General features: G+C 44.6%; 1 protein-coding gene across 4 annotated transcripts in view; it reads left to right on the top strand.

Moving 5' to 3' along the window:
* Window positions 1-15438, top strand: part of LOC131898645 (protein-tyrosine sulfotransferase 1) — a 64366-nt gene extending 48928 nt beyond the window's left edge. For 3 of the 4 annotated variants that reach the window (XM_059249848.1, XM_059249850.1, XM_059249849.1), the window contains exons 4-6: window positions 9172-9222; window positions 14182-14224; window positions 14933-15438. In XM_059249848.1, coding sequence (XP_059105831.1) covers window positions 9172-9222; window positions 14182-14199 — 69 coding nt within the window. In that variant the 3' untranslated portion in view covers window positions 14200-14224; window positions 14933-15438. The remainder of the gene's footprint in view (window positions 1-9171; window positions 9223-14181; window positions 14225-14932) is intronic. The other variant, XM_059249851.1, reaches the window with a different exon arrangement.
* Window positions 15439-15815: the final 377 nt, after the last annotated feature.

Here is a 15815-nt window from a genome sequence, read left to right on the forward strand (position 1 = left end):
CAATAAGACAAAAAGACGGCCTACAGAATGGGAAAAGACCTTTACCAACCCCACATCTGACAGAGAACTGATCTCCAAAGTATATAAAGAACTTAAGAAACTAGACATCAAAATACTGAACAATCCAATTAAAAAATGGGCTAAAGAGCTAAACAGAGAATTCTCAAAAGAAGAATCACAAATGCCTGAAAGACATTTAAAGAAATGCTCAAAATCCTTAATCATCAGAGAAATACAAATCAAAACGACTCTGAGATATCACCTTACACCTGTCGGAATGGCTATGATCAAAAACATTAATGACAGTTCATGTTGGAGAGGATGTGGAGCAAAGGGAACACTTCTCCACTGTTGGTGGGAATGCAAACTTGTACAACCACTGTGGAAATCAATATGGCAGTTTCTCAGGAAATTGGGGATCAACCTACGTCAAGACCCAGCCATACCACTCTTGGGCATATACCCAAGGAATGCTCAATCATACCACAAAGATACATGCTCAACTGTATTCATAGCAGCATTATTCGTAATAGCCAGAACCTGGAAACAACCTAGATGCCCGTCAACTGAAGAATGGATTAAGAAAATGTGGTACATATACACAATGGAGTACTACTCAGCAGAGAAAAACAATGACAGCATGAAATATGCAGACAAATGGATGGAACTAGAATACGTCATCCTGAGTGAGGTAACCCAAACCCAGAAGGACAAACACGGTATGTACTCGCTCATAAGTGTATTCTAGATTTAAAGCAAAGAACAATCAGACTGCAACCCACAGAACCAGGGAGGCTATATTGCAGGGGGGACCCTAGGATAACTGTGGCTTAGAATAAGTTTTGGTTTTATTCAATTACTGGGCAAGCCTCAATGAATCATTTCACTATTAGGATAAGAATTTGTACTGTATCAAGCTGATAATAGAAAAAGAAAGGAAGGAAGGAAGGAGGAAAGGAAGAAAGAAAGAATGAATAGTGGAGAGCTGGAAACCAGTTTTAATATGGTAGTGGCTGGTTTTTTGGAGCACTTAATACTCATAGCAATGTGTCTATCGTCCTTGACAAGCATGGTTCAGCACACTGGTCTTAAACTGTAGTCTTTAGAAGCTAATCCTGTGGGCTGGAGAGATGGTTTCACAGTTAAGAGCATTAGCTGCTCTTCCAGAGAACCCAGGTTCAATTCCCAGCACCCACATGGTGACTCAGAACTGCCTGTAACTCCAGTTCCAGGAGGGATCTGATACTCTCTTCTGGACTCCATGGGTACTACATGAATGTTCTAAACAGGCATATATGCAGGCAGAACACTGATACACATACAGTGAAAACAAATGAACTGTATGTATTTTCCTCTCTACTTCCTAAGGTCTGGGATCAAGATATGTGTCACCATCCTGGGCCTGAAAATCTTTTTGGGGTTTTTTTGTTTTGTTTTTTGTTTTTTTGTTTGGTTTTTCGAGACAGGGTTTCTCTGTGTAGCTTTGCGCCTTTCCTGGAACTTACTTGGTAGCCCAGGCTGGCCTCGAACTCACAGAGATCTGCCTGGCTCTGCCTCCCGAGTGCTGGGATTAAAGGCGTGCGCGACCACCGCCCGGCTGAAAATCTAAGTTTTAATGCTAATTTCATATATTGGTCCTGCTTACTGTGCTGGGAAGTTTTCTATTTTACACTGGCCAATAGTCCCGATTGAATCACTTTCTGGCTCATCTTCATCCAATAGTTCTGGCACTGTAGCTTTGTGTGTGTGTGTGTGTGTGTGTGTGTGTGTGTGTGTGTGTGTGTGTGTATTAAAGATATGTTCAGAGTGGATTTTTGTGCTTCTGAGCTAATTATGCATTTTCTTCACAGTGTAGGAAACATTAACATCTTGTTGTTTCCAGACAGGACAAGACTGTTGAACTTTCTAAGAACCAATCCATGATGTGCACAGCTGCCAGAATCCTTAGAGTCAGATGAGAACATGTAAACATGAGTGTCACCAGCTGTTAGACAGCATTTCTGTTTTGGAGATAACGAGTCCCTTCTGGGTCACACAAGCCCAGAGGGACTAGGAATGTAAACTTCAAAGCTAGCTTCCTTCCTGTATTGTCATTCCTGGCTAGGATTGTGTTTTCTCTGCATGTGAAACTACCAAGTCATAATTCCTCAAGGGGAAAGGTAATAGAAATAATGAATTGTATTAATGATGAGTAGCAGGCAAAGCATGTACTGTTGGTGAGGGTCTATCAGGAACTGAAATTTAAAATTAATCCAATTCTGCACATAATTACGTTTAAGCATTCTGTGCACTTCAGTACAATTGGGAGGACAAAGCAGGAATTGTAGTGAGTTTAGAGAAAGAAAGGCAAAGAATAACAGATGTTCTAATTTAGGGCAAATTTTGAATTTACGACCTTGGATGGGAAAAGACTATAAGACCAATCTTTGGCCTTTGCAGTTAAAAATATGGAGTTGGGCTCTAGTGAGTGGTGTAGGGCCTGTCTGGGATGTGCAAAGCCCTGGGATCCATCCACAGCACTGCAAAAAATAAAGGAAAACATAGTATGTGTACTTTGAAGAAAACTGTGAGCAGAACTTTAAAGTCTGAGGTGTCTAGTTCAATACCAAGTACGTAATCTAGGGACCAGTACATACTGTTGGAGGTTGTATAAAGCTTTCTCATTGTAAGGATTTTTTTTTTTAAGTTCTAGAGATTGGAGGTCATTACTCACAGGCAGATCTATTCTGACACCTGTTTTGTAGATCAGTTGTTACCAGAGCCATGCCACATTGTCTCATTTGTATGTTGTGCAGGATTGTGTGTGCCCTACAGGGGTGGAGCTGGGCACTGAGACAGAGACTGTGTGGCCCCACAAAGCCTAAAATCGTCTCTGCCTGTTATATCGTATACTTCTTCTTGGGTTTCAGTCCCTCCACAAATGATGCTCTCCACCCCTTCCCTCCTCCCTCTCTGAGGAGGAGGCATCAGGGCACACACTTGTTTTAAGATTTATTGTTTTATTTTTCTTCCTTAAAAGATTTTACAAGTGTGGCGGGGGACAATAACCACAGAGGCCAGAAGAAGGTGTTGGATCCAGTGGAGCTGAAGTTTTAGGTGGTTGTGAGCTGCCCAGTGTCAGTGCTAGGAACTGAACTTGGGTCCTCAGAAGAGCAGCCAGTGCTCTTAACTGCTGAGCCATCTCTTCAGCCCCCTAATATGATTCTTTTTTTAAATGTGTGTGAATGTTTTGCTCACATTTATATCTGCTTGCCACACGTGTGCCTAATGCCTAAAGAGGTCAGGAGATGGGGTCTGATCCCCTGGAACTGTAGTTATGGATGACTGTGAGCCACAAAACCAGATCCTATGCAAGAACAAGTGTTCTTAGCCACTGAGCCATCTCTCCAGCCCTGATATTTACCATCTAGCCCAGTGAACTTTGTAAGGTTAATGTATTTGTTATTTAAAAGAGTTTTTATTTCTCTGACTTCGCTCAGGGAACACTTGAAAGAATAGTATGACTTTATACCCTTAACATAGACTTTGGGTCTTACAATTTTCCCTGATTGCCTTATTTCTCCTGTGTGTGACACAGGACTTTGGCTTCAGCTGTTTTATTATTTGACAGTGGCAAATACTCCACTTCCTTGGCACATACATCTGGAAGAAAGTTGTCCATATAACCAACTGAGTTAAGATTCAGTGACATGGGGTGGGTGGCCATGAGAACTTGAGGGGTCAGGTTGGGGGGATGGAGGGGACAGCACTAGAAGAGATGACTGGAAAGGGGGGCTTTTGGGGGCCAGGTAGAAACTGGATATAAGGGAAACGCCCACGAATCTACAAGGATGACCCCAGCTAAGACTCCTAGCAATAGTGGATATGTAGCCCAAACTGCCCTTCTCCTGTTATCAGATTGGTGACTGCCTCAATTGTCATCAGAGAGCCTTCATCCAGTAACTGATGGAAACAGATGCAGAGACCCATGGCCAAACATGAAGCCGAGCTCAGGGAATCCTGCTGTAGAGAGGGAGAAAAGAGTGTAGCAGCCAGAGGGGGCAAGGACATCACAGGAAAACCCACAGAAACAACTAGCCTGGCTCGTAGGAACTCACAGAGTCTGAATCAGCAACCAGGGATCCTGCATGGGACTGACCTAAGCCCTCTACATATATGTGACAGATGTACAGCTTGGTCTGTTTGTGGAACTCCTAACAATAGGAGCAGAGGCTGTCCCTAATGCCTTGGCTGGCTCTTGGGAACCTAGTCCTCATACTGGATCACCTTGCCCAGCCTAAATACAAGGGGAGGTGCTTAGTCTTACTGCACCTTGATATGCCATGCTTTGTTGATACCGTGGGAGGCCTGCCCCTTTCTGAACAGAAACAGAAGAGTGGATTGGGGGTGTGTGTGGAAGGGAGGTGAGGGGAGAAAATGGAAGGAGAGGAGGGAGGAGAAAATGTGGTTGGGATGGTAGATAAATAAATTTTTAAAAGATTCAAGGACATGTGTGAGAGGTTTTTTTGTTGTTTATTTTTAATGGTGTATGTATGTGTGCGCACATGCGCGTGCAGGCACACATGTGAGGAGAAGTACCTGCAGAGTCCAGAAGAGGGTATTGGATCCTCTAGAGCTGGAGTTACAGGTGGTTGTGAACCCCCTGATGTGGGTACTGAGAATTGAACAGGGTCCTCTGGAAAAGCTCTCCCTGCCTCCATGTTATCCTTCTCTTCCTGTAAAATGCTCATAGGTAGGCTCTTTAAAGTCCTGCTTCTCCATGGTGATACTGTCCACATTTTAGGTATTTGTTGCAATATAATAATTTCAACCCTGTTCCTTATCTGCTGAGACATAACACATTGCCCTCAGGCCTATTAGCAGTTTAAAACCACAAACACACATAATCTTAGCATCTAGGGATGGGACCAGGTGCAGCTGAAAGGTCTCAGATGCCGGTGCAGGAGGAAACTGAAGAGATGGTTTGTTAGGAGATAAGTTTGTTAGAAGAGTTACTAATGCCCCAAACAGGCAGACAGCAAACATACTTGGGGCTCCAAGGAGAGTTGAACCCCCAGCACCGGAGACAGACAGTATGGTAGGGTGTCTGCCGATAAGAATCAAGCCCACGTGGCTGAAGATGGGTCTCTTCTTCTATCTAGGAACACAGGAGTGGTTTCACAGTGCAAGCCTGTTGCCAGGGAAGGTAGTAGGGAGCAGGCTGTGTGGCCACAAATACTTCCTTTCATGTAAATTCACTTTCCCAGATCAGAAACTGGACCTGGAAATGTGACAGCTAGAGACTGACAGATAGTGTCTCAGCAGGTACCTGTCAGTATCCATGATGGGGGAAGTGGTGCTGCAGGTAGTGTAGTGTAACCTAAACAGCAGTCCGATTGTAATATAATCTTTTAAAAAACAAGTTTAAAGGTTTTTTATTCTATTTTAGGTGTATGAGTACTTTGACTGCTTGCATGTATATGTACCATATGTATGCAGTGCCCTCCAAGGTCAGAAGAGGGCATTGGGTCTCCTGGAACTAGAGTTAAGGATAGCTGTCAGCCAGCGTGTAGGTGCTGGAAATCAAACCTGGGTCCTCATCCAGAGCAGCTAAACCACTGAGCCCCTCTATTATTACATTACAGTCTTTTGTTGTTGCTGCTGCTTTTGTTTTTTTCAAGACAGGTTTCTATGTAGTCCTGGCTGTCCTGGAATTTGTTGTGTAGACCAAGCTCGGCCACCTCTACCTTCCAAGTGCTTGGATTAGTGGCATGTGCCCATGCTATCACACCTGATTGTTCTTCTCGCAAAGTACCTGAGTCCTATTCTCAGCACCACACCAGGCAGCTCACAACTGCTTGTAACTCCAGCTCCAGGGGATCCAACACCCTTTTTGGCCCCTCTGAGCATATTTCCTCATGTGGCATATACAGACACAAACACAGACAGACAGACAGATAGACACACACACACACACACACACACACACACACACACATACATACACACAAGCACAAATAAAAAAATTTTAAAGAATTTTGATTTTTTTTGTTGTTGTTGTTGGCTTAGTGGCTACACATGAATTGATATTTTAATTATCATCTGTGTCCCAATGGCCCTGCAGTCAGCACTCTGCTGGCCACTCAGGCCATGGCCTGGAGGGCCTTTCGGTCCCAGGGCTCCCGCTCTGCTGCGGCTACAATGTGTAGGTTTAAACTAAGTCTCTATTGTTCTGTTTACTAACAAAGACCCAGAAGTCAGATGTGAGGGTGAAAACCTGCTAGATCAGAGAGGCCGAGAAGCAACCAGCAACCTTGCTTTTTGGCTGGAGACCTAGCAAGAGACATGTCTCTTCACTCCTCCCAAAACCAAAAGGAAGCGCCACACTCAAGTCCCTGTTCTTTCCTTCCTGTGCGCTTTTTCTATCCAAATTGCTGGCTTCTCTATGGCTAATTCCAGTCAGCTAGTTGCTGGCTCTGCCCCCTGATTCAAAGTAAACTTTATTTGACAGTTTCAGAGTGTCAAAATGTGATCAAATATCCTGCAACAGAATCTAATATCGAATTCCTTTTGGTTTAACTCCTCCTAGTTTGTGTTTGCTTGTTTCTTTTTAATTTAATTCTATTTTTAAGTTATTACTATTATTATTATTGGTTTTTGTTTTGTTTTGTTTTGAGACAGGGTTTATTTGTGTAGCCCTGGCTGTCCTGCGCCAGGCTGGCTTCGAAATCAGATCAGTCTGCCTCTGCCTCCCGAGTGCTGGAATTAAATGCGGGTGCCACCACCGCCCAGCTGTTTGTCTTTTAAACCATCATTTAGAACATGTCTTTGTATGCTGGGGAGCTATGTGGTGACTCTCATGAGATCCATAGGTTCTTACCACAGTAATTCTGAACAAACTTGTGTGTGTGTGTGTGTGTGTGTGTGTGTGTGTGTGTGTGTGTGTGGTTTTTCAAGACAGGGTTTCTCTGTGTAGCCCTGGCTGTCCTAGAACTCACTTTGTAGACCAGGCTGGCCTCGAACTCACAGAGATCCACCTGCCTCTGCTTCCTGGGTGTTGAAATTAAAGATGTGCGTCACCACATCAGGCTCAAACTTTTTTTTTTAATAGACTGCTTTTCCATTCTTTATGACATTAATAGTTCTTAAAAGAACAAAGACAAAACCACTGCAAACTGTGTTGAAACATTTTTATACTTAAACAGTGGGTATGTATGTGTTTTAGTAGCAATATATTTATTTGTTTGTTTCTTTTGGAGAAAGAAATAGGATCTCACTCTGTAGCCAAAGCTGGCCTCAAACTCAAGATTCTTCTGCTCCTGCTTCTGCTTTTCAAGTACTGCATACTAGATATGTACCACCGTGACCAGCAAGCGATCACTGTTTAACATTAAGCCACTGAGTTAATTTGATTATTAGTTTTTCCTATCAGCGGTAGAGCGCTTGTCTAGCAAGCGCAAGGCCCTGGGTTTGGTCCTCAGCTCTGAAAAAGAAAAAAATGTTCTGCTTAAGTATATATATAGTAAGTATATCCAACACATCACTAAAAGATCACAGAATTCTCACACCTCATAATGACTACAATATCAAGACAATATATTTCTTAAGATCTGTCTCCCCCCCTCAACACACTATCACGATTATGTGTCGAGTCATCTCTGTCATTAGGAGTATAGCAATTCATATTATTTTCACTGTAGAGTATACACTGTATGCATTGACTATGTTTAATAATTTATTATTAATTATTTATTATTATTATTATTATTGAATGGTCCTGAGGATTAAAGCTAGGATATCATACATGCTAGGAAATTACTCTACCAATGAGCCACACCCTCTTTTAGACAGGCTGTTGCTGTGTATCCCTGGCCAGCCTGCCTCTACTTCCCCAGTGCTGGCATTAAAAGCATATACCATCACATCCCGCCTATTTGTAGTTTTGTTGAGACAGGGTGTCAAGTAGCCTGTGCTGGCCTTTAACTCACTATGTAGCTGAGGCTGGCCTTAAACTTGAGATTCTCCTGCCTCCACCTTCCGGCTGCTTGGATTATGCATCCCTGTTCCTGTTTTACTCATCCATTCTGCGTGTGTTGTTTCTCGGGACTGCTTTGGTCGTACTGTGCTGAAGTGAGGGTTTGTTGTATTGTATGCCCTCATGTCAGAACTGTTGTCCTAGTTATGGATGCTTGTTTAGTGCAAATTCATGTCTGTGTGCATATATACACCATATTAGTTACCTTTCAGTTCCAGTAACCAAACGCCATGACCAAAGCAATACATAAAAAGAAAGCAATTAACTGGGCTTAAGGTTTCAGAGGGCTAGAGTCCATCATGAAAGCTGGCATGACAGCAAGCAGCAGGCATGTTGGCACTGGAGCAGCAACTCAGTTCATTTCCCAACCCACAAACAGGAAGCGGAGAGAGAGCACACCGGGAATGGTGTGAGTCTTTTGAAATCTCAAAGCCTGCCCCCAGTGACAGACCTTCTCCAACAAAGCCACACCTTCTAACCCTTCCTAAACAGTTCTGCCAGTTGGGGGACCAAGTATTTCTACATATATGCACGGAGTCGGGATGTAGCTGAGTTTGTAGAGTGCTTACCTAGCATGCCAGAAGTCCTGGATTTGATGCCCAAGACTGTCCAAACCAGGCATAATGATGCAGGCCTGGAATCCCAGCACTGGGCGGCAGAGACAGGAATTAGAAGTTCAAGGTAATTCTTGGCTAAATGATGTCTCAAAAGAAAAGATCTATGAGCTTTAAGTAGATGTCACTTTAAGGGTCAGCTGACACAGCTTAATAGGATTCTTGGGTAAACTGAGGAACCTGAAGTTGACTCCATTCCAGGGTTAGAACTGGAAAATTGATGGGCAGCCAGGAGGAGCTTGCTCCAAACCAAGATGAATTCTGAGGGAGCTTACCGCGGGCTTGCTTTTCCCAGCTACTAGGAATGGCATTTTTAGTTTGATTCCCTCCCTGCCCTTTCTTAGCCAGCCAGCTCAGGAGCATGGGGGTAGACTGCAGGGGGTTGGGGGGTCTCCCTAAGTTCTGATTCTCTCACCGCCCCTGGACTGACAGGTTTCTCTCCCATTCCAAACGCCCCAGAAGTGAAGCAGCAGCCCAGTGGCTGCAGATGTGCACCAGGAGGCTCCTGTTCCCTTAAACTCACTCCTGCTCTGTTCTTTCCAGGTCTATAAAGGAGAATTTCAGCTCCCTGACTTTCTGAAAGAAAAACCCCAGGTACTGTACACCACTTCTTCCTCCTCTCTTAGGTCAGAGCTGGCTCTTCCATAAAGTAAGCTTTTGGAAAGACAATGAAATTTAAACAAGAAAACAAAAGCCAGGTGTGCTGGTTTATACCTCTAATGCCAGCCGTCAGCTGAGACGAGAGGATCGCTATAGATCCAAGGCCAGTCTGGGCTACATACGGTGTTCCAGGCCAGCTCCCTTCTCAACATGCAAACAAACAAGTAAGGGAAATAGAAAAAGACGGTGACCTGTGCTGGTGGTAGCTAATGGTCGTGATTTGAGAGAGTTCAAGGTCTTCCACAGCTAGGGAAGTGCTTTGTTGATAACAGATCTGATTGCATACACAGCCACACAGTATTTTCACATGTAAGTAAGGAGAATGTCTGAGCAGCTGGCTACCCAGCCTCTGGAGCATCTACTTTGCATTAAGAATATGCAGCCATCTTTGGTGTTTTTATTATGTTCACATCTGTGGTGTTTTAGTTGTTCTCACATTGGAAACCAAAAGACCTGTAATACACAATGCACTCAGCAATTGGCTGTCAGCAAATGGTGAGAGTTCAAAGCTTGTAATCCTTATGCTTTTAAAAATAATTGAAACCACTGGGCATGGGATACATGCCTTTTTATCCCACTTGGGGCAGAAGCAAGTGGATTTCTGTGAGTTCGAGGCCATCCTGGTCTACATAGTGAGTTCCAAGACAGCTAGGGCTAGTCAGAGAGTCCCTGACTCCAACAAAGAAACCAGGAAACCAACCTTGAACTAGGACAGCATGGTGGTACATGCCTTTAGTCCCATTTGGGAGGCAGAAGCAGGCAAATCTCTGTGTGTTCAGGGCCAGCCTGGTCTACATAGTAAGTTCCAGAACAGCCAGGTCTACATAGGAAGACCCTGTCCCAAAAACTAAAAGGAAGCCAGTCGATAATTACAACTGTTAATGTTTCAGTTCACTTGCATTCCATTATTGTGTCCTGAGTTGAAGAAAAACAGAGAATGTTGTGGTGGATGTGCCTGAAGTAGCACAGAGTGTCCTGTCATCCCCTGTCACCTGTGTAACAGCTGGAAGAGTGAAGTCACTGCCTGTCTGCATTAGCCTTGATGTTCGGCATGGGGCTGAGACGTACTATGTCTAGGGAGCTGCTGTCCATACAGTTTCTAACGATGTTTCAGTTACGGTCGCAGGGGAAGTGCACCTTCTGTGTTTGTGTGAGCTGTGTCTCCAGCAGCAAGCCTGGCATAAGCAGGCTGTCCTTTGGACCACAGTGACACAGTCTCTCCCACCAGGCATGAAGGCTGGGGCCAACCTGACCACTCTCAGTTCCCAGCCCTCCGCAATGATGCGTGACACCAGAGCATTTCAGAGTACATCCAAGGCATACTCTTAGCAGTAGAGATTTAACCCTTTCCCATTCTTTTCATGTATTCAACAGTTGTTTGCTAAGGTGTCTGTAATGAGTGAGAAATTAGGATATGTCCTCAGGAGTTAGGGACAAAGGGAAGGTCTTCTCAAGGAATTCTTGATCTTCCTCAAATACCTGATGCTTACTTATCTAGAGGGGAGAGCAAGGCCGGGCCCAAAGTGTGCTTGACATCCTGGAGCCCTGGGTGAATTCCTGAATGAACTATTACTCACAACCTTGGAAATTAGAGCCAGAAAGCAATCCAAGAGGCGGGTAAACTTGGAGAAACCAAGAAAGGGGATTTAAGACCAAAACTGAAGGCATTCCTGTGCTGTAGCACGTAACCCACGTCATCTCCAGATGGAGAAGGAAGTGGGTAGAACATACAAGAGAATGTTCCATCCTTTAGAAGGAAAGATGTCTTTAGTCATAAAGACATGATCGTGAATTTAAAGAATGATAAATTGCAGGGCAGTGGTGGCAGAAATCTTTAAGCCCAGCACTCGGGAATCAGAGGCAGGTAGATCTCTGAGTTTGAGGCCAGCCTGGACTACAGAGTGAGTTCCAGGACAGCCAGAGCTACAGGAATAACTCAAGAAACCCTGTCTGGGGGCTTGGGAGGAGACTGATAAATTACACACTAGAGTTGAGAATATTTATTTATTAAAACTTATCATAGCTGGATATAGTGGCGAATGCCTGTTTTCCCAACACAGGGAAGATGGAAGCAGGAGGATAATAACTTCAAGGCTAGCCTGGGCTACAGAGCCAAACCCTATCTTAAACAAACACAAACAATGAATAATGCTAGAGTTGCTGAGATGGCTCAGTGGGTAAAGACATTGTCACCAAGCCTGACAACCTGAGCTTGATTCCTGGAGCCCACATAAAGGGGGAAGGGATGAACTGAGTCTCTTCCACATATGTGCTGTGGTACACACATTCCCCCACAGCATTCACACCAACATCCATCTACACAAAAATAAAGAAGTAAACAAGCAATTTTTAAAATGAATGCCAGAGTTGAGTATGGTAATACAGCCTTGAAACCTCAGCACTTAGGAGACAGAGGCAGGTGGATTTCTATGAGTTCAAGGCCAGCCTGGTCTATATGGTGAGCTCTAGGCCAACCAGTGCTACATAGTGAGGCCTTGTCTCAAAATAGTAGTACTAATAATAAACTTTAAATTATTATTCTTAAGGGTATGCATGTTTTGCCTGCATTCGTATCTGTGTACCACATGCATTCCTGGTGCCCAAGGAGGCCAGAAGAGGGTGTCAAATCCCCTGCAACTAGGGTTAAGAGACGGTTGTGAGCTACCATGTGGGTTCTGTGAATCAAACCTGAGTTCTCTGGAAGAGCAACAAATGTTCTTAACCACTGAGACTTCTTTCCAGCCCAATAATAACATTTGTTTTTGTTTTTGAGACAAGGTCTTTCTATTATGTAATGTTGGCTGTTCTGGAACTTACTCTGTAGACCAGGCTGGCCTCGAACTCACAGAGATATGACTGCCTCTGCCTCACAAGTGCTGGGATTAAAGGCATGCTCCACAAATACCCAACTCCAAGAATAAAATCTATAAGAACTATAAATAAATGGTAGAAGATAAGCTCTCAGTAGGACACAATTTTTGAAACACAATACTGATTTATAGAATATAGAGAAGTCTTTTAAGACAATAAGAAAAAGTTTTTCAATGCTTTGATAAGCATTTGATGTTACTCACTATGGTGACTTTATTTAATCTTTCATACAGACACATTTAGAAAATGAAAGACTGTGGTTCTGGGCTAGCTGACTCAGTGATTAAGATCACTGGCTGCTCTTGCAGAGGCCCTTTGTTCCATTGCCAGCACCCATGTCAGCTGACTTACAACTGGCTAGAACTTCCGCTCCAAAGGATCTGACAGTCTCTTCTGGCCTCTTGGGGCATCACACTCACATGTATGTACTCTTATACAGACAGACAGACAGACAGACAGAACAGACAGATGTGCACATACACATACGTTGAAAAATAGAAATTTTGAAAAAGCATGCTATAGCAATGGATCAGTGGTTAAGAATAATGGCTGTTCTTCCAGAGGACCCAGGTTCAATTCCTAGCCACCCACATGGTGGCTTCCAACTACTTGTCCAAGGAATCTGATGCCCTCTTCAGGTACCAGGCATGCACATGGTGTGTAGACATACATGTAGGCAAGATACCCATACATATTAAACAAATAAAAATTTAAAAGAAAGATTATGGTTTAAGTAAGAAATGGTCCAAGTGTGGGCACATGATTTTAGTCTCAGTCCTTGTGAATTGGAGGCAGAGGAATCAAGATCCAGGTCATCTTCAGCTACACAGAGTGTTCAAGGCCCTCTGGGATTACATGAAACTCTGTCACAAGAAAGAAAAAAGAAATAGAAACTGGGTAGGCATGGCAGCACATACTTTTAACCCAAGAATCAGGAGGCGGAGGCAGGAGGATTGCTGCAAGTTCAGCCAGCCTGTTCTACATAGTTGAGTTCAAGGTCAGTCAGAACTAAGGAAGAGGTACACAAGCCGGGTCTGGGAGGGCCCTGGAGACAACCATGTTTCTTGTCCCTGTGGAGTCAGAGCCCACACTCTTTCTGCTTGGTCAAGTGTGCAGTAACCACAGGCTCCTGGACTGTAGCTCCCAGCATTTGACTTGAGGCCAGGCTGACTCGACATTTCAAACATCCGGCCACAGGGTTGATCTTTCTGATAATTAGCCCACCCTGTCATCTTATGTCCTAACATAGACTTAGATGTGACTCATGGGGCTTGTGAGGAACAAAGGCGTCCCTGTTACTCAGGAGATGCCAAGGATTTAGTCTCCCTGGAGTGTGGGAAAGGCCCGTCCAGTTTCTTTCTTTAGAAAATTACAGGCTGAATTTATCTAAAAGTCTGAGCAAACCTGTTACGGGTCTGGGGTCGCTCAGAGGGTCATTCGCCATGACCATGAATATATTTTAATAATAAGAAGAGGCTTTTTATCTAGGTGCTGGCCCCCAACATGGGGCCAGGACTGTCCCTGAGAGCGCTCCCAAGATGCAGCCCCTAGCCACATCAGCCCAGGGCTGATAGGGGCAAAGCCATAAGATTACGTGTATTCTGTCTGTGTAGGCAGGATCTTACTTTAGCATATGTGTCCTGCAGTTGTCTGGTCATCTTTGTGAGCAGAGTAAGCAAGCTTGGTCACAAAAGCAGAAATAGCCGTCAGTCTTAAGGCCTACTGTCTTACTAGAACAGCAAATTTGACAAGATCAGTCAATTTTAAGAACAGTCTTCAATGTCTTGGGAAAAAGGGAAGTGGGCTGCTAGAGTACAGCCTATACAAGCCAGGGGCTTACATGCTAGAGGCTTTTTTTTTTTCTTTTTGGTCTCAAGCATAGTATGTTTCGACCTTAAATGTAATTTAGCCGTCACAATCCTTTGGGCCATACATGGTGTGTTGGTGAGAGCAGTCATCACCTCTACTGATCACCTTGCCTAACTGCAAGGATTTTAACATATCTATGGGTTCCTTCCACAGACTGAGCAAGTGGAGTAGCTGATCTGGAACTTCCCACAGTGAGGTGAGGCCTCTGGGTGCTGCTGGGTGGGGATTCTCCACTTGGGCTGGCAGAGACAGCTGTGTGTCCGGATAGAGAGCACAGCTCTGGCCTCAGGCAGCCTGGGTCGGCATTAGCTCTGCCACTTCCTGGCACCAAGCAGCTTAATTCTGTGTCTGTTTCCTTATCTGAAATGATGAGTAGCTAAGCAGAGCTCCATGGTCAGATCTAACTCATGTGACTTCCTCAGAGTCTGGCGTAGAGTAAGCGTGGAGATGGTGTTGGGAAGGGGGCTTTAACGGTGTGAGGGACTGAGAGACTGAGAGGCCCAGTCACCTGTGTGCTGACAAGAAGAGTGATCCCAGAGAGCCCCCTCTTCTGTGAAGGTCATGTCACATAATGAAAAGTCAGTATGGTGGATTGGACTTTGGACATTAGTGGTAGCTTCGGGTGCAGGTGACCGTTGCCGTCATTAGAAAGGGTCTGTGGCAGCCCCTGTGCTCCTTTGCTTTGTACCTTGAAGTTATTGGCAGGTACTGGGAACATCGCAGATGGGAAGGTGTGCCCTCATGCCGTCCCTCAGAGGCATTGTGTTGATGGTTGTCCGTCCTCCTGCCCCCGAACTGCTGGAACCCACCCACTCCCTAGCGCAAACAAGGAAGCAGGTGGGGAGCTGGTGCAGGACGGGCTGCTTTGATCTGTGCCCGTGACCACGTGCTGTGTTTGCCCTAGGGACGACTGCTGCCTTTTCTACAGAAGGGAAATCTCTGGAACGCTGTCTTCTGCTGGGAGAAGTGGGATGTCCTGTTCACCTGCCAGCCTCCCGTCCCTGAGTGGGTGTCACACAGCCAGGCTCCCTGAGTGATGGCTCCTGAGCCCAGTGACATGCACAGCCCTCAAGATGAGGAGACCAACAGGGACAGAGTTCTGTTACAGCTCCTCTTGGTCTTGTCTTTTCTTACCAGATTCCAGTCTTTCATTTCAAGAGAAGAAGGGTTTAAAGATGGCATTCTGTTAACAAAACTGGCGCTCTTGTTTGGAATAGGTTGTCTGTACACATTCTGGTATTTTGTAGAAGACTCGTACCTGTTTAAATGTATTGATGTGGATAATAGTAAATACCTTAATTATTTAAATAATTCATTGTATTGTTTCAGAGACGTTTGGAAATTACTGTATACATTTACAACTTAATGACTTTTGTATTTTATTTTTCAAAATAAAAGCTTAAATGTGAAGCATTCTAGTGGTTATGTTCTCAGTACTGTCATTCAGAGGCACAAACCTCCTCAGATGGCGCTGAACCAGCTGCCTGCGGGCTGTGCTATAGGTTCCCTCTCTGAACCCTCTCTCTCCCTCCCTTCCCCCGCTTTGTGTGTGTACGTATATATTTGGGGGTGTGGGGGGGTATGTACACATACTTAGTCATGCATGTGTGTGGCCAGAGGTTGATACCAGGTGTCCTCCTCACCCCTCACCGTATCTTTTGAGACAAGGTTGGTTTCCCAGTGAACCTGGAACTTGTAGTTTTGGCTAGGCTGCTAGACTAGCTAGCCAGCAAGCCCTGGGGACCTGCCTGTCTCCCCTTCACCAGCTCTGGGGTTATCGAGCCTTG

Source organism: Peromyscus eremicus, chromosome 23, assembly GCF_949786415.1.
Source record: "Peromyscus eremicus chromosome 23, PerEre_H2_v1, whole genome shotgun sequence".
Taxonomy (NCBI): Eukaryota; Metazoa; Chordata; class Mammalia; order Rodentia; family Cricetidae; genus Peromyscus; species Peromyscus eremicus.